Below are 24972 nucleotides of genomic sequence, written 5' to 3'. Positions count from 1 at the left end.
ATGGAATACTATTCAGCTATCAAAAACAAAGAAATCTTGAAATTTGCAGGCAAATGGATTGTCACGACCCCTCCAGTAGAGTCTGTGTGACAAATACTACACAAACCAGAGGCAATAACCACCCACCAAGGAGAACCTCCTGGGATGGGTCTGATGTTCCTGCCAGGAGTAACTAATTGCAATTTTTCTTCTTACTCGTTGTTTTGTAATATTCTGCCTTTGTTTTTACTTCTCATATCAGAACTTTTCAAATGTAACTGTGTTGCTAAGAGACCCCTAGCTTGGGACTTCAGCCAAGGGTCATTCAGGCAGTTTTACCAAGTTCTATTCTACTTGTTAATAAAAGCATGGCTAAGAATTCATCATAGTTTATATTATGACTTACAAATAAAGTGTTTAAGAAAGCTCCAGATAGTGACAAAAGAGCTAAGAAAAAAACTGTCTTGACTTACAGCTGTTTGGCATAATGAGAGAACATTGACCTTTGATAAAGAAGGCACATGTGTATTGATACCAAGCGATTGACTTAAGATTGATGACAACATTATTACTCTGCATCCTTATTTTGAATTGTATGAAAAAATGTAACCATGAAAAACACTCCCCCCCCCATTTCAAAAATGTATAAAAACCCAGCTTCCTTGTCTGCAAAATACACTCAGATTCAAAAAGTACCTCTGGGTCTGTCTCTGTTTGTCACTCGCCAATCTTTGCCCACCGACACTTCAAGGACCCCATTCCTAAGGACCTGTACCCAACTGAGATGGTCTGTGGCAATGGATGGAACTAGAGACAATTATCCTGAGTGAAGTAACCCAAACCCAGAAAGACTCACAAGGTATATACTTACTCATAAGTGGATATTAGCCACTTATTACAGGATAACCACACTACAATACAGAGGCTGACACACCAACAAAAGACCATGTGTGATGTGGACCTAGACCCTCTGCTCAGATGTAGTAGATGGGCAGCACAGTCTCCTAGTGGGTCCCACAGTATGGGGAGTAGGATGTACTTCTGATATGGACTCTGGCCTCCTTATGTTGAACACTTTCCCCCTGGCAGGGGAGCCTTGCCAGACCACAGAGGAAGAGGTTACAGGTAGTACAAATGACACTGGATAGGCTGAAGTCAGATGTTAGGGGAGGAGAGGGCGCCCCTTTCTAACAAATACAGGGGGGAAGGAAATGGGATGAGGGAGGGGTGGTATCAGGAGGTGATGAAAGATGGGGCTACAATCAAGATGTAAAGAATTCAACTGCAGAACAAGCAGGTAACTTACATTGCTAATCCCACTACATGGGACTAGCTCTGAGACTGGCTGAGATACGAATGTCTGTGCATAGACAAAGCTATGTGTTGGTCACAGAATTCCTGTGACATAGTATTAGATGCCATTCTTCACATGGCATCAATGAAGATTTGTAGATGTCTTACTTCTGTTCATACAAAGAGTAGAGAACCAGCCTTAATTGTTTTCTGCATCCCATACACTTCATACAATTATAATTTTAGAACTGTATGATGCTTATGAGAAATTATGTCTTCAGAACAAAAGAACAAGACACTGATACTGGATCGGATCTGATAGGATTCATTCGTCTCAGCAGGCTGGAAACTGACATCCTGCATCCTTCGTGTTCTAGCCTCAGGAGCTTCAGTTGCTGTTACCCATCAGAACAGGACAGCTTCAAAGAAAGCTTCCATTCTCAATTGGTCCAGCATTTCAGACTGTCCCATACAGTACTCTTATTAAGCCTGGAATTTCTTAACATTTAGAAACTGGACCACAAATGCTGCCCCTGGCTTGTTTAATCATTTCCCCTAATTTTCTTTGGGGCCCTACAAAGGTATTATTTTCCCAAAATCAGTCTGAAGAAACCTTAAGAGAATGACATCCTATTTTCCTTAAGGGGGTCGGGTAGGTTTCTGTTAGCTTTCTTGGGCTACGAATGCTTATTTTCATTGGGAATTGGTTATAAGTTATTGTTGGTCTTATACAGAGAGAAAACTAGATTGGACTCAGGGATGTCTCCCTTTTACTTTATCTTCCTTTTGTAGGTAAGGAGATACGAGTTGAAAAGAAAGAAAGGAGAATATAGAAATATATAGTGATGATAGAACAAAAAATAGATTATTGAATCTACTCCTCAACATAAACCCTTAATTGTTACTCTCAAATATGTGGCCACACAGTGCAATAATTCTATATCAATTACTGTTCTTGCTGGGTCCTATACATCAGCACAGCCTCCTTGATGGCTCCTCCTAGAGTAGAGCCAATTAGAGCCTGATCACTGTTTTTGTTTTATTTATTTACTGGTATACTTATGGCAATACTGAGGATAGAACTAGAACATGGGTGTAATGTACTAGAAATTACTCACACTCTAGTCTATAAAGGAATATTATCTCCTGGAATGTTTGGGTTTTTCCCACAGTGCTCAGAGCTGAATGTTGGGCCTCACAAGTGCTGCAGATGCATTATGTCATGGACCTACATTTCTCAATATCACTGTCAGGTGTTCATCCTTCTAGGTGCATTAAGTTAGAAATCAAAGCTGAATAACTCTGACTTGTCACAATACGTGGACACTTTACTTAAACTAACTTGACACACAAGAAATATTTCTTTTAAGTACATTTTTCTTATCAGTATTTATTCTTAGAAATGTTATACATGTATATCCTGCATTATGATAATGTCCCACATTTCTGTGCCCCACAACTTCCTCCAAGATGCCTGAACACATTCTTTTCCAAAACTCATGCTCTTTTTTCTTTTTTCATATTCTACTGTTTGGTTAATGTTGCCTATATGTGTACTGGAGCACAGGCAGCCTGGTATTGACCACATCCCTAAAGTAAGATAATAGTTCCTCCCCCAGCAACAATCAACATCCAGTAGATCTTAAGCTATAGGGGAGACCTACTGAGCTTTGCTCCAATATGTGCTAGAATTTTGATTGGCCTGATCTTGTACTGGTGCTGGGCAAGTTTCTGTTAGTTCATCTATAAGGTTGTCAAATACAAGTAACCAAAACACTATGAGTGTAACATTTATATAATTCCTGATTGTCCTATGGTTCTTCTTGCAGTATGTAGTGTATCATATTTATATGCTGAAAACTGTAAAATTAAAAAAAAAACAAAAGATATGAAAACCCATCAATGTAATCCACCATATAAAAAACTGAAAAAAAATCACATAATCTTCTCATTGGATACAGAAAAAGCATTTTACAAAATCTAATGCCTCTTCATTATAAAAGTCTTAGAGAGATCAGGGATATAAGGCCCATACCTAAACATAATGAAGGCTATCTATATACAGCAAACCAATAGCCAACATCAAATTAAATGGAGAGAAACTCAAAGCAATTCCACTAAAATCAGGGACAAGACAACTGCCACTCTCTCCGTATCTCCTCAATATAGTACTTGAAGTCCTAGCTAGAGTGATAATTCAACTAAAGGAGATCAAAACTATACAAATTGGAAAGGAATAAGTCAAAGTATCCATATTCATGGATGATATGGAAGTATATATTAGTGACCACCAAAATTCTACCTGAGAATTCCTACATCTAATAAACACCTTTAACATAATGACTGGTTACAAAATTAATTCAGAAAAATCAGTAGCCCTCCTGTTTACAAATAAAAAACAGGCTGAGAAATAAATTGGAAACAACACCATTCACAATAGCTACAAATAATATAAAGTATCTTGGTGTAACTCTAACCAGACAAGTAAAAGACCTATATGACAAGAACTTCAAGTGACTGAAAAAAGAAAATGAAGAAGATATCAGAAGATGGAAAGATCTCCTTGTTCTTGGATCAGTAGAGTTAACAGTAAAAAAGGCCATCTTACCAAAAGAAATATATAGATTCAATGCAATTCCCATCAAAATGCTAACACAATACTTTATAGATCTTGAAAGAACCATTCTCAGTCATATTGGGGAAAAACAAAACAGCTAAAACAATCCTCTATGATAAAGGAACTTCTTTATAGATTTTGAAAGAATCATTCTCAATAAAGGAAATTCTGGAGGTATCTCCATCCCTGACTTCAAGCTGTACTACAGAGGAACAGTAATGAAAACTTCATGTTATGGGCATAAAAACAGACTGGTTGATCAATGAAATTGAATTAATGACCTGGAAATAAACCCACATACCTAACTTGATCTTTGACCAAGAAGCCAAAATCGTACAGTGGAAAAGGAAAGCATCATCAACAAATGGTGTTGATCCAGCTGGATGTCTACATGTAGTAAAATGCAGATAGATCCAGATGGATGTCTACATGTAGCAAAATGCAGATAGATCCAGCTGGATGTCTACATGTAGCAAAATGCAGATAGATCCAGATGGATGTCTACATGTAGCAAAATGCAGATAGATCCAGCTGGATGTCTACATGTAGCAAAATGCAGATAGATCCAGATGGATGTCTACATGTAGCAAAATGCAGATAGATCCAGATGGATGTCTACATGTAGCAAAATGCAGATAGATCCAGCTGGATGTCTACATGTAGCAAAATGCAGATAGATCCAGCTGGATGTCTACATGTAGCAAAATGCAGATAGATCCAGATGGATGTCTACATGTAGCAAAATGCAGATAGATCCAGATGGATGTCTACATGTAGCAAAATGCAGATAGATCCAGCTGGATGTCTACATGTAGCAAAATGCAGATAGATCCAGATGGATGTCTACATGTAGCAAAATGCAGATAGATCCAGCTGGATGTCTACATGTAGCAAAATGCAGACAGATCCAGCTGGATGTCTACATGTAGCAAAATGCAGATAGATCCAGCTGGATGTCTACATGTAGCAAAATGCAGATAGATCCAGCTGGATGTCTACATGTAGCAAAATGCAGATAGATCCTTATTTGTCATCCTTCACAAAACTCAAGTCCAAGTGAATCAAAGACCTCAGCATAAAACCAGGAACACTAAATCTATTAGACAGTAAAGTAGGAACCAGCCCTCTACTCATTGGCACAGGAGACAACTTCCTGAACAGAACACTAATAGCTCAGGCTCTAGACCTCTTGAAACTGAAAAGCTTCTGTAAGGCAAAGGATACCATTTTGTTCAACAGAACAAAATTCCAGCCTACTGGTAAAAGTCTTCACCGACTCTACATCTAACAAAGGGCTAATATTGAAAATATATAAAGAGCTCAATAAATTAAACACCAGTAAACCAAATAATCCAATTTTTTTAAAAATGGGGTCAGAGCTAAATAGAGAATTCTCAACATAGGAATATTGAATGGCAGAGAAGCACTTTTAAAATGCTCAATGTCATTAGTCATCAGGGAACTGCAAATAGAAAAGACTCTGAGATTCTATCTTATGCCTGTCAGAGTGGCTAAGATCAAAACTAAAGAGACAAAACATGCTGGTGAGGATGTGGAGAAAGGGGAAGTCCTCCATTGCTGGTGGGAGTGCAAACTCGTACAACCGCTTTTGAAGCAATCTGGCACTCTCTCAGAACATTGGAAATAGTACTGCTTCAAGATCCAGCTATACCACTTTGGGCATACATCCAAATGGTGTTCCATCATACTGCAAGGAACATGTCCTCAACCATATTCATAGCAGCTTTATTCATAATAGCCAGAAACTGGAAATAAACTGACATACCTATGGGCACTTGATCTCTGAGCAAGATGCCCCTCAACTGAAGAATGAATAAAGAAACTATTGTTCATTTACACAATGGAATACTACTCAGTTATTAAAAACAAAAACATCATGCAATTTTCAGGCAAATGGATTGTACTAGAAAGGATCATCCTGAGTGAAGTAAGCCAGACCAAGAAAGACACACATGGTAAGTGGATTTTAGCCATATATTACAGGATAACTATTCTAAAAATCACAGACCCAAAGAAGCTAAGTAACAAGGAAGGCCCAAGGGAGGCCCTCTTTGAATCTCACTCAGATGAGTATACAGAATAGACAGTGAAAGTAGAGAGGGAACTGGATAGGAGAGGGTGTGGGGAGCAAAATGGGGTAGAGGTATCAGATGTGAGGAGAGTTGGGAGGGGAAGTTTGAGAGCCTGGAGAGAACAGGAAAACTAAAGGTGGGGGCATCACTGAAGCAAGCTGGTGACCTGCAACAGGATAGTCTACATGAGGATATAGGGATGTCTGTAGCTGAGCCTTCTAGTAGCGGAGTACATGAGATGGTGGAGGGGAACACAAATCTACCTACAAAATCCTCAAACCAATATTCACCCAACCTGCAAGATGTGCAGAGATAAAGATAGAGTAGAGACTGAGGGAATGACCAACCAATGATACCCATTTAATGGGAAAGAGCCAACCCATGACACCAATAATGATACTCCACTATGTTTACAGACAGGAACCTAATTTAACCGTTCTCTGGAATGCACCACCAGTGGCTGATCAAATCATATACTGAGACTCGCAGCCAAGCATTAGGCAGAGCTCAGGGAGTCCTGTGGAAGACTGGGAGGGAAGGATAGAAGGACCCGGAATGGGCAAGAACACTGAAACACCAACAGAGTCAACTAATCTAGAACCATGAGGGCTTACATAGAAACACCAACCATAAAAGCATCCATGGGCTAGACATAGGCCCCCTACACATATGTAACATGTGGGCAGTCTGATCTTCATGTGGGTACCTAGTAAGATAATCAGGTGCTGTTTATAACATGGGCTCTCTTGCCTGCTTTTGATCACTTCACCCTAACAGGGGTTTGAGTAGCTCCCTTTTTTCTGAGGATAAGGGGAGAGGAGATAGGGGAGAAGGTGGGAGATATTCTACTTCATCGAATCCTGTAAACTTTATTCTAACAAAATCTTACTCCTTCCGTGTATGTTCCAAGGATTTTGACAAGACTATGGGGATTTACTCTCAAAGGAAAAGCTGTGCACTTCTGTGAGATCAACTGGCTCTCCTATAAAGCCTCCTATGACAAACCCAAAGCCATAATTTTCCTTCTGGAATCTACACTGCACCTATATCCTGACATAAGATGATTTTGAGCAACTCCTTCTAGCTGTTTACTTCAGAAGAAAGGGAACCAGTTTCCTAGACTTGGTTAGTGCAAAGTCAGTTTGGGTCAAGTCCAAGGGACCCCAAGGCACCCTGACCTGTTCCCTTATATTGCTCAATAGTTTGGACTAGTTTAAAACTCACCTCCTTGGCTTAAAGTTTGTACTTTACTTTTAGGGAATGTACTACAGTCTTGGTTTCTTAAAAATAAAAAACACTGGGTAAAGTCGTCTGGCCTGGCATCTGTGGTCTCTTACCATTCAATGGAAAAAGGATAGCATCCTCAACAAATGGTGCTGGTCTAATTGGATGTCTATGTATAAAAAAAATGCAACTGGACCCATATTTGTCACCTTGCACAAAACTTAAATCCAAGTGGATTAAAGACCTCAACATAAAACCAGAGACACTAAGTTACTTAGAAGAAAAAGTGGGGAAGAGCCTGGAACATATTGGCACAGGAGACAACTTCCCGAACAGAACACCAACAGCCCAGGACTTAATGTCAACAATTAATAAATGGGACCTCATGAGGCTGAGAAGCTTCTGTAAGGCAGGAGACGCTATCAAGAGAACAAAGCAGTGGCATACAACTTTCTCACGTACGCTGGTGCCTCACATTTGACCATGTCCGCTGGAGGGGGAGACCTGGTGGCACTCAGAGGAAGGACAGCAGGTTACCAAGAAGAGACTTGATACCCTATGAGCATATACAGGGGGAGGTAATCCCCCTCAGGAACAGTTATAGGAGAGGGCAATATTGGAAAAATGGGAGGGAGGGAAGAATGGGAGGATACAAGGGATGGGATAAACATTGAGATGTAACAAGAATAAATTAATTAAAATATTGTTAAAAAAGAGAACAAAGCGACAGCCTACAGACTGGGAAAAGATCTTCACCAACCCTACATCTGACAAAGCTCTAATATCCAAAATATATAAAGAACTCAAGAAATTAAACACCACCAAACCAAATAACCCAATTGAGAAATGGGGCTTGGAACTAAACAGAGAATTCTCAACAGAGGAATATCAAATGGCTGAGAAACTCTTAAAGAAATGCTCAACCTCCTTAGTCATCAGGGAAATGCAAATCAAAACAACTCTGAGATTCCATCTTACACCCATCAGAATGGCTAAGATCAAAAATTCAAGTGACACCACATGCTGGCAAGGATGTGGGGAGAGAGGAACACTCCTTCATTGCTGGTGGGAATGCAAACTAGTACAGCCACTTTGGAAATCTATCTGGTGCTATCTCAGAAAAATGGGAATAGGGCTTCCTCAAGACCCAGCTAGTCCACTCCTTGGAATATACTCAGAAGATGCTCCAGCACACAACAAGAAACTTTGCTCAACCATGTTCATAGCAGCCTTATTCACAATGGCCAGAACATGGAAACAGCCTAAGTGTCCCTCAGTAGAAGAATGGATAAAGAAACTGTGTACATATACACTATGGAATACTACTCAGCTATTAAAAACAAGGAATTCCTAAAATTTGTGGACAAATGGATTGAGCTAGAAATGATCATAATGAGCGAGTTAACCCAGAAGCAGAAAGACTCAAATGGTATATACTCACTTATATATACATACTAGCCCAAGGGGCATGTCTCATGAAAGTCTTCACTAACCAGGAAACTGGGACTGAGGGGAGGACATCCTACTGGGACACTAGATGAGAGAAGCATGGGAGAATAGCAAAGTAGAAGGATCCAGAGTATCCTAGAAACCTACAAGAAGAACATTATGATAGGCAGATTTGGGCCTGGGGTTCCACTCAAACTATGGCACCAGCCAAGGACAATACAGGCTGTAAACTTCAAACCCTTACCCAGATCTAGCCAATGGACAGGACATTTTCCACAGTTGAGTGGAGAGTGGGGTATGACTTCACACATACTCTGGTGCCTCATATTTGACCATGCCCCCTGAAGGGGGAGACCTGGTGGCACTCAGAGAAAGGATAGCAGGCTACCAAGAAGAGACTTGATACCCTATGAGCATATAAAGGGGGAGGAAGTCCTTCTCAGGCACAGTCATAGGGGAGGGGAGTAAGGGGAAAATGGGAGGGAGGGAAGAATGGGAGGATACAAGGGATGGGATAACCATTGAGATGTAACAAGAATAAAATAATAATAATAATAATAATAATAATAATAATAATAATAATAATAATAATAATAATAATAATAATAATAATAATAAACAGTTACTATTTTACTTGTTTCTGATACTACTCTTAGTTTATTTCATTCATTCCCTATTGATGGAATAAAATAAATAAAATAAAAATTTGAATGAAATAAATAAAAATGAACCATTCTTTAAAAAATAAAATAAAATAAAAATAAAAAACACAAAAAACCCTGTCACCTGATTCTTGCCACCTGTCCTTCCCCCTTCAAAAGCATAGCACCACTTGATGATTTCTCTTGACCTTTCCTACCACCAAGGTTCATATCTCTCATCCTCATGCCAATCTCTTCTGATTTCATTCTCTTTCCTCCAACCTGAGGCCCCCATATCCTTTATCACTATATTCTATCCATCTTTCTCCTTTACCTCTGTCTCTATTGCTCCCACTTACTCTCCTGGATCTATACCTCTAATTTCCTCACCCTTTCCCTCTGTAGCCATCACAATCCCTTCTGATAGAGACATCCCATTTTCCCAACTCCTCTGCACTTCTTTGGTCCCTCTTGAGATCAGACCACACTCTGGACTCAGAAACAGTTACGGCCTCTGTCTTTCTCCTTGGAAATACCCTTCTACTTTCTGGGTGTGTGGTCAGTATAGACTTAGGGGAAGGGTAGTGCCACTTTCAAATCTATATAACTGAAAGGCCTCCTTCTCCTGACAAACTCAAAGCCCTAATTTTCCTTCTGTAATCTGTCTGCCTTCTTCATTGTGCACACAACTGTTTCTCTTTCTCTCCAATCTCCCCATCACTTGTTAGTTTCAAGTGTCTAGTACAGGTATTATTGTCCCCTTGAAAGGTAACGCTCTTATGTTATTTTTTCAGTGCTAAGGAAAACAGACTTACACAGCATTATCAATTTTAAATAAGTTTGAATTTTTTCAAGGTGTTCTCAAGAATGCAGTTTATTATTCTTACTCCGTCAATTTATCCTTCTATAAACTGTGGAAGACTCATGTTTTTAAACCTAACCTATATTCTTGTTACATTTTTAATATGGATCTTAGAATTTCATGTGTGGAAGAATTGGTCCTTAATATCAGTGCTTTTGCAAAGGGACTGTAAAGCTTCAGAGGGTAAAGGTGTGTTTGGATGCGGCAGAGTAGTGGGCACGCCTTTGAAAAGAGTATTCGACTCTTGGCTTCACGTCACTTTTATTTTCTTATCATTTTCCTTCTCTTTTCCTTCTCATTATCCTTCTCTTCTGCTTCATTCTTTTCTTCCCATACACTCTAGTGGCCATTGTGAAATAAGTATCTTTCCTCTAGAAATCCTTCTGTTGTTTTACCCTGTTTCACATGGGCCCTTCAAGGTGGGGATGAGGAACCAGTGGGTAAGGAGGTGAGTGGCCATGGAGCCCATGCAGAATCCCGGGAATCAGACTCTGGAGACCAGACTCTAGATGTAGATCTAACATTACTATTCAGTGTATAAGCCTCTCAAAGACTGAAGGGCAAATCAGACCATCCCATGCTAGCCTCAAGCACTAACAACCATCAATCAGGTTGATGTATCTATGAGGAAATGGGGGGCAAGGTCACCTCAAGAGACGTCCATAGAGAAGAGGGAAGCAGTCACCACCCTAGCCTCAGATTCATTTTGAATTCACTAGTGCTCTAGGGATTCCTAGTGCATCGACACTGTGTGCAGTGGATTGGGGTTATTCTAGGTGTCTCAAGAGCCACTAACACTTCACTTGCCATTTTCCGTGGGCCTCCAAAAAATTTATCTTGACACCCCCCTCACTTAAATACTACATCCAAGTGACCAAGACTAGAAACCAATGCAAGTGTCAGCCACGACAATCTTTCTGAGGTACTATGTCAGAGCTATGTGAAGATGGCTACCTACAGTCTACCCAGACATGCAGCAAGTATTTCCAACTATAAAAATATTCTGACAAGCCCTCCAAGCACCCACTCCAGGTCCCCACAACCCTGGGACAGCCATCCAGAAGAGAGACACCCAAACATCCACCATGGGTCTCTGCGGCAGGCATTATTTGCTCAGCAAATATGTGATGGAGAAATGAGAGAGAAAGTGAGGCCAAGCAGTTTGTGCACTATGGAGAGAGGTAGGGTGGGACATGTGACAGTGGTAAGAACCAGATAGATATGAGGAGCCTGTGCGACCAACTGAGACCATGGAAAGAGAGGTCCAGGACCAGGCTGTTGCTAAAAGCCATGTCTAAGTCCATGCCCCTACTGCATCTAGGGTCTATGGAGGTACGTGCTGATGTCTGTGGCTTGTGTTGCCACCAAAAGCCTCTGTATGTCAGTTGTCTGGGATGCTACTTGAGAAAATACTAATTTCTGAAGGGCTTTACTGACACCAAGGGCCAAACTGATATGAGTGCCCTGAACTGCCACCTGAGACTATGGTGAAATCCAAGCCTACACTGCCAGTAGGGGCCATGTCTGGGTCTGTGTTCATATGGCAACAAGGGTCTGTGTTGATATCCAAGGTCCATGTTACCATCAACGCCACGCAAATGTTGCTGCTCTGGGTTGCCGCCTAAGGTCATCTCAATGTCTGAGAACTATGATAAGCTGGCCCCAATCCACAATGAATCCACCTGAGAGAGCTGGCTCTGGTGGCTTTGGTGTGGGAGAGCTAGACTCAATAGTGAGTTCAGGAGAGCTGGCTCCTCCCTTCACTGGTTTCAGCACTCAGAAGAGAGGGACCACACCTCACCTGGGCAGCACAGGAGAGCTGGCACTGGGGGGGGGGGGATGACAGATCCAATGGTGTGAGAATGGGAGATCTGGCCCTGCCCTTTGCCAGGGCAAAGCAGGAGAGCTGACCCTGGTGATACAGGTGCAGGAGAGTGGGTGGGCTTACCAGTTCAGCTTCCATCGAAGCCTACAACCAGGGCACTGAGTTGGCTCATGTTAGCATCCACCGCATCTATGAACTGCTGTAGTGAATGTGAAAGGGACGGCTCTACAGATCCAAAGCTGAAGAATACCCATGACAACAGGCAACAACAGGATATCTGAGTGGAGTCCTGGTGAGGACCCAGTATTGATAGTGTAGCAGAAGCCAGAGGCCTTGCACCAGACCAATGACTCATTGCAATGAACATTTGCAAGTAAAGCTGTGTCAGCAAAAGGGTGTATGGTATGACACACTACACCTTCCACAGTGAGATCCTTTTTAATATTTCTAGTTTTTTGTTTTATTTTAAAGAGGACGTTGAAAGGGTGGAGGGCAGATATAATAAAGGAACCGGGAGATGGGTGGAATGGAGGAACAATGTAAAATTTACAAAGAATCCATTAAAAAGTAAAATTTAAAATCAACAGATGTGGATATTCTTGGATTAACTGGGAAATTGGGGTATATAGATGATGGTGAGACTCCAGAAAAGTGAAGGGCATGGGAGGGCTTGTAAGGAGGGAAGGAAAGGGAGCATCGTGTAGTTACGGTTTAATTTAAAACTTTTTGATATATAAATTCAAATAAGCCTGCCAGGTTTCCTTTATTTATTTATTCACTTTACATCCTGATTGTAGCCCCCTCCCTCTTCTCCTCCCAGTCCCTATCCCCTCTGCCCTACTCCTGAGAAAAGGAGACACACACCCTGCTACCAACCCACCCCAACACATCTAGTCAGATCAGGACTGAAGGCCAAGCAAGGCAGCCCTACCAGGTTGAAGGGATCTAAAAATCAGACAACAGAGACCATGTCATAGACAGCACCTGCTCAACTTACTAGGAGAGCCACATGAAGACCAAGATGCCCACCAGCCACATATGTGTAGGTCTAGGTCCAGTCCATGCATAGTCCTTGGTTGGTGTCTCAGTCTCCATATGACCCCTGGGTCCAGGTTAGTCGAGTCTGTTGGTCTTCTTGTGGAGCTCTTGTCCCCTCCAAGTCTATTATTCCCACCACTTTTCCAAAAGGTTCTCTACACTCCTCCTAATGTTTGGCTGTGAGTCTCAGCATCTGTTTCGATCTGCCGCTGTGTGGAGACTCTGAGAGGACAGCTATGGTAGGCTTACATCTACAAGCATAGTAGAGTATTCTTAGTAGTGTTAGGAGATGACTGTCTCCCATGGGCTGGGTCTCAAGTTGGGCCAGATATTGGTTGGACCTTCCCTCAATCTCTGCTCTATCTTTGGGATTTCCTTTAAAAATACTTTTGCTTTCTTCACTTGTCTTACTGTGAATAATTATAGGTGTTTTATATATAATAATTTAGTGGAACAGTTTCAAATACAGTTCATATTAATTTTTTTCTAATACCTAGAAAAGATCCTAGAACATCGCATCTTTTTTTCTTTTTTTATTGAAAATTAAAATCATTCATATTACATCTCAATTGCTATCCCATCCCATGCATCCTCCTATTCCTCCCTCTCGCTTTTACCCCATTCCCCTTCCCTATGACCGTGACTGAGGGGGACCTCCTCTCCCTGAATATGATGCTAGGGTACCAAGTCTCTTCTTGGTAGTCTGCTATCCTTCCTCTGAGTGCCATCGGGCCTCCCCATCAAAGGGACATGGCCAAATATGGGGCACCAGAGTTCGTGTGAAAGTCAGTTCCCCACTCTCCACTTAACTGTAGAGAATGCCCTGTCCCTTGGCTAGGTCTGGGTAGGGGTTTGATGCTGACTGTGTGTATTGTCCTTGATTGGTGCCATAGTTTGAGCAGAAACCCTGGGCCCAGATCTGCCCATCATAGTGTTCTTCTTGTAGGTTTCTAGGACCCTCTGGATCCTTCTATTTCCCCATCTCCTATATTAGAACACCACATCTTGAGTGACATTCTTCTTTATCTTTCTGTCTGACCAAAGACCAATTCCTGGAGTTCCTTAAAACCGTGTCACTTTGATGATGGCACCTTCCTGCCTTCCTTGTCTTGAACTTTTCCCCCTAGAACATACAACAAACACTATAAACATGTAAACAAACATAAATTGACACAGAGAATAAAGGCATCTCCTGAATTTGCAAAAGCACACTATCCTTCACTCATCAGGTTTTGGAAAATTCACAATTCCCATCAAAAGATTTGACTAAATCTTGGGAAATAGAGCCCAACTCCTCCCTAGGAACTTCTACGAGTTAGCTGTGGTACTTACTACCCTGTTTGTCATAGCCCTCTCCAGGGAGATTTCAAGGAAAAATAGCACAGAAAGTACACTAATATGTAAAAATACAGCCTATCTTTTCTGTTTTATGATCTCACTATTGGCCATGCTATTCTTTCTGTCCTGAGCTTTTCACACTTAATGAAATCAAGATGGTCTGAATCTTGCATCAAAAATAAGGGTTCTTCCCACAGATAAAATGTCATCCGTGGCAAGCTCTCTAGTCTTGTATGTAATTTTCTCTAAGTTATTAAGTGGTCATGGCAGACACCCACGCCTCCAGAACTGTCAGCTTTAGACAGCTTACCAGCACTCATTGGGTTGACTGGTAACTGAGTTTGAAGGATGATATGCCATTTGCATAATTGCAAAATACAGACAAGAATGTCTATTTCATGAGTTGAAGAGAAGGCTCTTTAGATAGAGTGTTTGCTGCACAAGAAGAAAGTCCTGAGTTCAAACCCTAGGAACTCCTGTAAAGAGTTAGGCATGGACACATGTGCTTGTAACCCCAATCTGTAGGGTAAAGAAACAGGATTCTCCTACTCTCTGGTCTCCATCCCAAATCCAGGCTCATTGATAACATGCCCAGAATGGAAACAATGGAGAGGGCAGAAAACATAATTTTGTCTATTTATGAAAAAATCTCCATCCTAGTAGAGCCCGTCTTTTGTGTCTAGAGACAACCAAGCCCATCTGAATCTACTTTGTAAATGGATACAGGAAAGACTCTTATGCCCCTCACAATGGGTAAAAGCCTAGTTGTCTGACTGCTTAGGAGAGAGATGATCTGAATGCTATCTCACCTTCCACATCACAGGCCATTGGTACACAAGTCCCCTAAGGGGACAGTCCACGTTTTACTCACCCATTTTCCACATCTTGGATGGAGTCAGGCAGTGGCTGATTCTTGGTCTCAGGAAGGAGAAAGGGAAGAAGGCCACTGAGGATGGAGAGGACCCCATAGATGATCCAGGGCAAGGAGTCAGAGTACATCGTGAGGATCATAAAAAGGGGAGCCAGGCATGACCCCGCATTAGCAGCAATTCCAATGACTCCGTATGCTGTTCCCCTTGGAGAGTAAAACAAAGTTCAGAAAACAATCTAGCAAACTTGTACTCGTGGCACTGTGACACAGCATCTTAAAATAGTCATCAGAATCAAAGTGAGGAAGTTGGCAGAGTGCTTTGCAAATTCCCCTTCGTTTGATTGTAGTTTTTGTCAAGGCCAGAGTATAAAGGCACTTAAAGCACTGGCTCAGAATGATCAATACCACGTTTTCTCTCATATACAGATATTATATTTTAGCTTTTATGGTGTGTGTGTGTGTGTGTGTGTGTGTGTGTGTGTGTGTGTGTGTGTGTGTGATGGCATGACATACAATATAAAATTAGCAAGGTCAATATGTACAAAGGAGGAACCCCACTCCCAAAGGAGAATATGTTAGAGATTTCTGTCGTGTCAGAGAGCATTAGATGAGCAAACCTCCAGTTTTTCATGACCAATGAGGTGTGGGCAATCAGCTCCCAAGTTTCTTAAAGAATAAAGAATGCCGATTGCTCCGGCCTACAGTTGATGAAGCACATGGTACATAGCCCTCCAGCTAATGCATAATCAGAGACCTGCAACTTGGTCTCTAGCACAGTTCCTCCACCGTTCAGTGTGGGGCTGAGCTTTGGCTCCAGTGTGATGAGCTTCCTCTGAGAGACTGGAGCTTTGGTTCCAGTGATGTCTGAGGTCATTACTTAAATAAAAAAAAATTTTTTAAAGATATTGTGGCAGGTTGAACTGTATGAATAAAAAGCCAACAGCATAGAAAACATATCTCACAAATCAACAGATAAGAGAGGTATCCCTTAGTAACTCTTGGTAGAATGAAAATTAATACATCCATTGTGGGAATTAGTTTGTAAATTTATCAAAAAATTAAGAATATAACTATCAAATGGCCCTGCAGTGGCATTGCTGGGCATATACCTAGATGCTTCCATATCTTACCATAGAAATATCTCTAACTCCCTCTTTAGTGCTGCTTTATTAATGATAACAAAGAACCTAGTTGTTCACCACCAGATGAAATGATTATTAACATGTAACATATAAATGTAAAAACCAAATACTACTTTGACTCAAGAAAATGAATTGCACCACTTGTTAAAAAAAAAAAAAAAGGATGGACGTAGAATGTAAAATAGTAAATGAGGTTAAACATCTATAATAAAGCTACACATTAACCCTCATTTTAGATCCTAATCACTATGTGTCTATCTGTAAATAAATGTACCTGTGGGTACGGTATAGCATATAGAAAAAAGAAAAATAGATGCTAAATAATAGAGGATGAAGAAGACCTGAATAAAGGAAACGGACAGGAGATATGACAGAGGGTATAAAGGTGAATATTTTGTCTAACTTGGGGTTTTTTTTTTTCACTTTTGGTGGTGGGTCAGTACATTTTTAAAAATTGGTAGCTAAAACAATCCTATACAATAAAAAAATATTCAGCAATATCACCATCCCTGATTCCAAGCTCTACTATGGAGATAGAGTAATAAAAACTCCATAGGATTGTCATAAAAACAGACAGGCCAATCATTAAAATTATATTTTTTAAGAATCTCTTGCTCCACATGACCATCTGTTTTTTTTTTTTCATAGAGAAGCCAGAAATACACTATTGAAAAAAAGAAATCCTCTACCACAATTGGTGCTATTTGACATCTATGTGGATAACAACATATAGAAAAATGCAAAAAGATCCAATCTATTACTCTGCACAAACTCCAGTCCAAGTGGATCAAAAACCTCAACATAAAACCAGATATGCTAAACCTAATAAAAGAGAAAGAGAGGAATAACCTTGAATGTATTGTCACAGAAGACAACTTCCTGAACAGAATATCAATAGTGCAGGCACTAAGATCAACTATCAATAAATGGGACCTCATGAAACTGAAAAGCTGTATGGGAAATGACGTGATCAACAGAAAAGTTGGCAGCCTACAGAATAAGAAAATATTATTACCACCCCTCATCGGATAGCTGGTAGATATCCAAAATATTTAAAGAACACAAAAAAAAAAAAAAAAACTAGATATCAACAAAACAAATAATCTGATTTAAAATGGGATACAGTTTTTTTTATCCATTCTTCAACTGAGGGACACTTAGGCTGTTTCCAGGTTCTGGCTATTATGAACAAGGCTGCTATGAACATGGTTGAGCATATGTCCTTGTTGTGTGGTGGAGCATTTTCAGGGTATATTCCAAGGAGTGGAATAGCTGGGTCTTGAGAAAGCCCTAATCCTAGTTTTCTGAGCAAGCGCCAGATAAATTTCCAAAGTGGTTTTACAAGATAGGATGAAAATGGGAGGGAGGGAAGAATGGGAGGATACAAGTGATGGGATAACAACTGAGTTGTAATCCGAATAAGTTAATAAAATTAAAATAAAAATTTTTAAAATAAAATAAAATGGGGCACAGATCAAACCAGAGAATTCTCGACAGAGGAATAGCAAATGGCTGGCACGCACTTAAAGAAATGTTCAATGCCCTTGGTCATCAGGAAACTGCATATCAAAACTATTTTGAGGTTCCATCTTATACCTGTCAGCAAGGCTAAGATCAAAATCACAAGTGACAGACAGCTCATTCTGGCGAGGGTGTGGAGCAAGGGTGTGAGAGTGTAAACTTGTACAGCCACTATGAAAATCAATATGGTGGTTTCTCAGAAAATTGAGAATCAATCTACCTAAAGACCCAGCTATACCACTCCTGAGCACATACCCAACAGATGCCTCATCCTAACAAAAAGACACTTGCTCAACTATGTTTATAGTGGCTTTATTCATAATAGCCAGAAATGAGGTACAACTAAATGATCTTCGACTGAAGAATGGACAGAAAAAACAAACAAACAAACAAAACGTAGTACATTTACACAATGGGCCATTTCTCAGCTACTAAAAACAATGACATCATGAAATTTTCAGGCAAATGGATGGAACTAGAAAAAGTATTGTAAACAAGGTAACCCAGGCCCAGAAAGACAAACATGATATTTACTCACTTATACGTTGTCATTAGCTGTCAAGTAAAGGATAGTCATCCTAAAATTTACAGACCTAGAGAATCTAAGTAACAAGGAATACTCAAGATAGGAATGTGTGGGTCTCCCTGGAAGGTAAGTAAAAAAAAAAGTGAGTGAACTGTAGGTGGGTGGTGACAGGAATAGGAGGGATCAAGTCGGTGGGAGGAGGAAGTGAGAACTGGGAAAGATGGCTGAAATTAAGTGAGCGGAATTGTGTGGCTATAGGAAAACCTAGTGCAATAGAAACTCCAAAGAATCTTCAAGAGCAATGCTCTCTAAAACTCCTAGTGATTTGGGATTTGAAGCCTGAAGTGCCCATCTTCTATAACCAGGCAAGGCTCCCAGCAAAAAACTCAGCCACAAAGCCTTTCGACCTACAATTGTACTGCCTCCAAAATGTGCTGGGGTAATTGTGGTGGAGAGCTTGTGGGAGTGGTCAACCAGTGACTGGTCCAAATTGAGGCTTACGCCGTGAGAGGGAACCCATGCCTGGCACTGCCTGGATGGCTAGGAATCAGAGTCTGGACATCCCAGAGACCCACATAGAACATAATGCAGCTGGGAAAAATTCTGTGAAATTATTACTAATGATACACTGCTATACTCATAGACCAGTAGCTAGTCCGGTTGTCATCAGAGAGAGGTCAGCAACTGATGGGAGCATATGCAGAGACCAACAGCCAATAAGATCAAAAACTCAAGTGGCAGCACATGCTGGCGAGGATCTGGAGAAAGGGGAACACTCCTTCATTGCTGGTGGGAGTGAAAACTTGTACAACTACTTTGGAAATCTGTCTGGCACTTGCTCAGAAAACTGGGAATAGGGCTTCCTCAAGACCCAGCTATTCCACTCCTTGGAATATACCCAGAAGATGCTCCAACATCCAATAAGGTCATGTGCTCAACCATGTTCATAGAAGCCTCATTCGTCATAGCCAGAACTTGGAAACAAGCTAAATATCCCTCAGAATGGTTAAAGAAACAGTGGTACATTTACACAATGGAATATTACTCAGCTATTAGAAAAAAGGAAATGCCAAAATATGCAGACTAATGGATGGAACTAGAAAGGATCATACTGAGTGAGTTAACCCAGACACAGAAAGTCTCACATTGTATATACTCACTCATTATTGGACACTAGCCCAAGAGGAATGTGCCATGAAGGTCTTCACTTACCAGGAGATTGGGATAGATGCAGGGACTTCTTATTGGGACTCTAGGTGAAAAAAGTATGGGAAAATAGGGAAATAGAAGGATCCAGGGGGTCCTAGAAACCCACAAGAAGATCATGACGGGCAGATCTGGACCCAGGGGTGTCTGCTCAAACTAGTGCAGTAAACATTGAAGCCCTACTCAGATCTAGCCAAGGGACAGGACATTCTCCACAGTTATGTGGAGAGTGGGGACTGACTCTGATATGAACTCTGGTGCCCCATATTTGACTATTCCTCCCTGGTGGCAAGGCCTGGTGGCACTCAGAGAAAGGATAAGCAGGCTATCAAGATGAGACTTGATAGGCTGTGACCATATGGTGGGGGAGGAGGTCCCATTTGTTCACAGACCTATGGAAGGAGAATAGGGTGAAAGAGAGAGGGAGGGAGGAACAGGAGGAGACAAGCAAGGGGATAACAATTGAGATGTAATCTGAATAAATTAATTAAATAAATAATTAAAAAAAATTTTTAAAGACCCACAGCTAAAAACTATGTGGAGCCAGGGGAACTCCACAGAAGTGGGAGTGGGAGGATTACAGGAATCAGAGCAGTTATGACACAGGAACACAGCCCACAGAGTCAACCAAGCAGGGTAATTACAGAGACTGAAGCGACAATCACAGGCTCTGTATGGATCCGAGCTAGATGCTCTGCACATACATTATGGTTGTGTAGCTGGGTGTTCTTTTGAGGTTCCTAACTGTGACAGTGGGTGTGTCTCTGAATCCTTTGCTGGCTCTTGGAGCCCTTTTTCTTCTACTGAGTTGCCTCATCCTGCTTTGATATGAGGATTTGTGCCTAGTCTTGTTGTAATTTGTTATGCCATGTTTTTTTGTTTTTTATTTTTGTTTTTTTTTTTTTGTTTTTTTGTTTTTTTGTTTTTTTTTTTTTTGACATTTCTTGGAGGTATGCTCTATTTTTTGGATAGCCTATTGGGGCTTTAGGTGAGAGAAGCATGGGAGAATGGGGAAATAGAAAGACCCAGAGGGTCCTAGAAGCATACAAGAAGAACATTATGATGGGTGGATCTGGGCCCAGGGGTCCTGCTCAAACTATGGCACCAGCCAAGGGCAATACGGGCAGTAAACTTCGAGCTCCTACCCAGAACTAGCCGATAGACAGGACATTCTCCACCATTGAATGAAGAGTGGGGACTGACTTTCACAAGAACTCTGGTGCCCCATTTTTGGCCACATCCCTTGATGGGGAGGCCTGGTGGCACTCAGAGGAAGGATAGCAGGCTACCAAGAAGAAACGATACCCTATGAGCATATACAGGGGGAGGAGGTCCCCCTCAGTCACAGACATAGGGGAGGGGAATAGGGTGAAAGTGGGAGGGAGGGAGGAATGAGAGGATACAAGGGATGGGATAACAATTGAAATGTAATATGAATGAATTAATAAAATATTTTTTAAAAAGTGAAGGAAGAGTTAACTATGGTTATGATGTAATGTATGAAAGAATACAAAAAACTTGATATTGAAAGTGTAAAACTGAAATGTCAAGTTCCATAGCTTAAAATGGTTATTCTAACCATATGGAGGTTTGTTGACATATATATACTTTGGGCATGGCTAATTGTGTTTATGATGTTTACTTTAATTACAGATATTTTTGACATAAAATTTCTAATGTTAAAAAACTAAAAAGAGGGTAGTATACACCATCATGAGATTACAAGAAAGGCTACTGTCAGGAAGAAATAGCTGTTAGAATTGGGAATAAAGTGTCGAAAAGGGAGATTAACAAAAGGAAAACATTTTTGAAAATGTCACAACAAAATCCATTACTTGTATTCACTTTAAGACCTCTGAATTAGCACACAAACACAGACACACACACACACACACACAGACACACACACACACACACACACACGTGTGTGTGTGCACACAAAGATGTGAAAGTAGAGGAGGCACCAGCTGGGAAGGAATTCAGCAGGAAAGGGACATGGATACGAATGATAGAGGCTCAACACAGTGGAAATACGCTAAAAAACAAAAAATAAATGTTATAAAAACCTACTTTAAATTTTTTTAAAAAGTTATATTTGTTATGGCACTTATGTTTTAGGTGATTCCAAATATTCATATAAGATGATTTTTAGTGGCATACAGATGGTTCATTGCTAAACTTAAGGTATCTTGAAAACTGCAAACTTCCAATAAATTTTAGCCATATTTGTTATCACCACAATTAATTGCTGTTGATAATTACTCAGGTGTTTACATCAAGTCTTGTACCTGATCACGGTGGGGAGCAGCTCACTTGAATGTAGAATATTACTGTTAGTAATCATAGCCACATTTGCTCCTTCCAATATTATCAAAACTGCACGCAGGATGTACATTTCTGTGGAGAGGAAGATCAGGGACAGTGGTCATTCTGAAGTGAAGGAATTTACTTTGCACTTTCTAAGTAGGGGATAAAGAGTGGAGAAACTGAAAAGAGGTAAAAGTCCTTGGTGGCTAATAATTTAAGAAAGGTTGCCTATCTTCATGTACTGGTCCATAGAGAATCAACACGTGTGACCCACTGCATTCATATGCCTAGCATCTCTTGTCATCACTTCTGAAGTCTTGGTGGGTTTAAGAGGCACTCACTGACTTTCATCTTTTCTACACAGGATCTCATTGTCCTTCCCACGGAATGTAGGACTGTCAAGGGGGAGATTTGGAGGACTGTGTATTCATTCAAATATCCAGCAGGAATGTGACATGGGTAAGAATGAGGGAGTGTGGCCATGAGCAGAGCACATTCTATCTACCTGCATGACACTGTCAAAAACAAAAGTAAATGGTATAAAAACGTAATAAAGATTTTTAAAAATAGAAGTTGTATTTCTCTTAGTACTTGCATTTTTGGTGGCTCCAAGTATTCACACGAGAAGTTTATTCATGTTCTAGTTGCAACATGACAGAAGAGTGTCGTAGAAATACAGATATGGGCAAGCTGAGGATGGCTCGATTTGAAATAGTGTATCAGAACTCAAGAATAAGAACTTCTAGGACCTCATTACCCTTTTCAGAGCCATTTTCTACTCAGTGAGAAAGGTCTCATGAATGCTTCAAACACTGAAAGATGCTTTGAGAAAAGGCAATGAACAAGCCTTGCTGCTACACCCACGAGTTGTGGAGAGTTTAAAACATACTACAGTCCAGGTTGTCAGCAAAGCTGGGGGACTGCCTAGGGACTGTGTCCCTTGTACACACCCACTTAAGTCCACAAGGTTAAGTCTGGCAGCCCCAATGCCTAGTCCACATCTGCTTCCTTCTGCCTGTTGTACTTCATCACAAGTGATCCTTATTATCTTGATACAGCTCTCCAGACTAAGATTGTACTTGTAGTGACCCAAGAGTCACAGTAATATTCATACAGTGTGGGAAATACCTTGTCACCAAAGTTGAAGCAACAAGACTCAGTGGGACAGAAGAAGTGACAGTATATTTAGGTCACTTTGGGTCAGAATTATAAGAGCTAAAACCTACATGTCATTGAGAAGGAACAAGGGAGGGGTGGGAGGGATTGGAGAGAGGACAAGGAAAGGAAACAAGATGTAACTACATTCTAATTTAAAATGTAATAGAATAATGAGTGAATGATCCACTAATTACCTAGAGAAAGTTGGGAATAAATGATACTATGTTCCAGATACTTCTTGAATATACTAGACTGTCACAAATTTAAAGCCAACTTAGTGACTTAGGCTCTTCTCTCAGCATGTGAGTAGAAGAATGGTCCCTAAATGTCTGTTACAGAAAATTCTCTGGATGATTTTTTTCTCACAAGCAGAACCTGACAAACCCTTAGGAAAGGGACTGGGTATTTTTTTTTCCTCTCACTCTAAACTTGTTGCTCACCTTGAGGCAAATGCACTATCACCAGAATAGAGATTCCAAACAGGAAAAGGAGAAATAGTTGACTTGTTCTACGGCCAATGTGATTCAGTAAAACCATTCCAACAAAATTGGCTGGGATTGACACTGCACCAGTGAGACAAATTTCTAGGAAGACAATACTTTTCAGGAGATGGCGGTGGATGACGAAGCCCCAAGTAGGTATCATTGCTACAAATCTATGAGAAACAAAGAGCAGAGTCACATAACATTACTTAAAATTCATGTCTAAAGGAAAAGAATATGATTATCCCAAGAAGACAGTTTTAGTTGTTAAACTTTAAAAACATGTCTGTATTTTGGAATATTTACTTGAATGATAATTTAATAATCATGTATCCTGGCAGCACATACTATTACTGTTGGGTTGTTAAGGAGGTATAGGTGATGTGGGGAATGCATGACGGATCCAATCAGCTTTTTAGAGTCTTTTCTTATTTAATTAATTTATTCAGATTACAACTTTCTGTAGGTGTTTAGGTTTATTTCTGGGTCTTTGATTTATTCCATTGATTAAACTGCCTATTTTTAATGCCAATCCCATCATGTTTTTATTACTATTGCTCTGTAGTACAGCTTGAAATCAGAGAAGGATATACCTCCAGAAGTTTTTTGTTGTGCAAAATTGTTTTAGCTACCCTGGGTTTTTTTTTTTCCATGAGAGGTTGAGGATTGCTCTTTCAAGGTCTATAAAGAATTGCACTGGAATTTTGATGGGAATTGCATTGAATCTGTAGATTGCCTTTCGTAAGATGGACATTTTTACTATATTAATCCTACTGATTTATGAGTGTGGGAGGTCTTTCCACCTTCTGAGTTTTTTTCAATTTTTTTCTTAAAAGACTTGAAGTTTGGGGCTGAACAAATAGCTCAGAGCTTAAGAACATTGGCTGCTCTTCCAAAGATCCTGAGTTCAATTCCCAGCAACCACATAGTGGCTCACAACCATCTATAATGAGATATGGTGCCCTCTTCTGGCCTGCAGGTGTGCATGTAGGCAGGACACTGCATACATAGTAAATAAATAAATCTTTTTTTAAAAAAAAAGACTTGAAGTTCTTGTCATAAAAGTCTTTCACTTGCTTGGTTATATTTACAACAAGATATTTTATATTATTTGTGGCTATTATGAAGGGTGTTGTTTCCCTAATTCCTTTCTCACCTGCTTATCACTTGTATAATGTGGGGCTACTGATTTTTTTTGTAGCTAATTCTGTATGCAGCCACTTTGCTAAAGGTGTTTATCAGCTGTAGGAGTTCTCTGGTATAATTTTGAAGGTCACTTAAATGTATACTGTTACATCATCTGTGGATCGCGATTCTTCACTTATTCCTTTCTGGTTTGTATCCCCTTGGTCTCCTTTAGTTGTCTTATTGCTCTAGCTGGAATTTCAAGTATTCTATTG

General features: G+C 40.4%; 2 protein-coding genes across 2 annotated transcripts in view; both read right to left on the bottom strand.

Moving 5' to 3' along the window:
• Nucleotides 1–24972, bottom strand: part of Macrod1 (mono-ADP ribosylhydrolase 1) — an 899697-nt gene that overhangs the window by 218585 nt on the left and 656140 nt on the right. The window lies entirely within an intron of this gene.
• Nucleotides 15197–24972, bottom strand: part of LOC127189308 (solute carrier family 22 member 19-like) — a 31568-nt gene continuing 21792 nt past the window's right edge. The window contains exons 7-9 of the mRNA XM_051146053.1: nt 23531–23745; nt 21914–22022; nt 15197–15434 (exon numbers count right to left, since the gene is read on the bottom strand). Coding sequence (XP_051002010.1) covers nt 15227–15434; nt 21914–22022; nt 23531–23745 — 532 coding nt within the window. The 3' untranslated portion in view covers nt 15197–15226. The remainder of the gene's footprint in view (nt 15435–21913; nt 22023–23530; nt 23746–24972) is intronic.

The sequence above is a fragment of the Acomys russatus genome, chromosome 5, assembly GCF_903995435.1.
Source record: "Acomys russatus chromosome 5, mAcoRus1.1, whole genome shotgun sequence".
Taxonomy (NCBI): Eukaryota; Metazoa; Chordata; class Mammalia; order Rodentia; family Muridae; genus Acomys; species Acomys russatus.
This window is presented reverse-complemented; position numbering and strand designations above follow the sequence as displayed.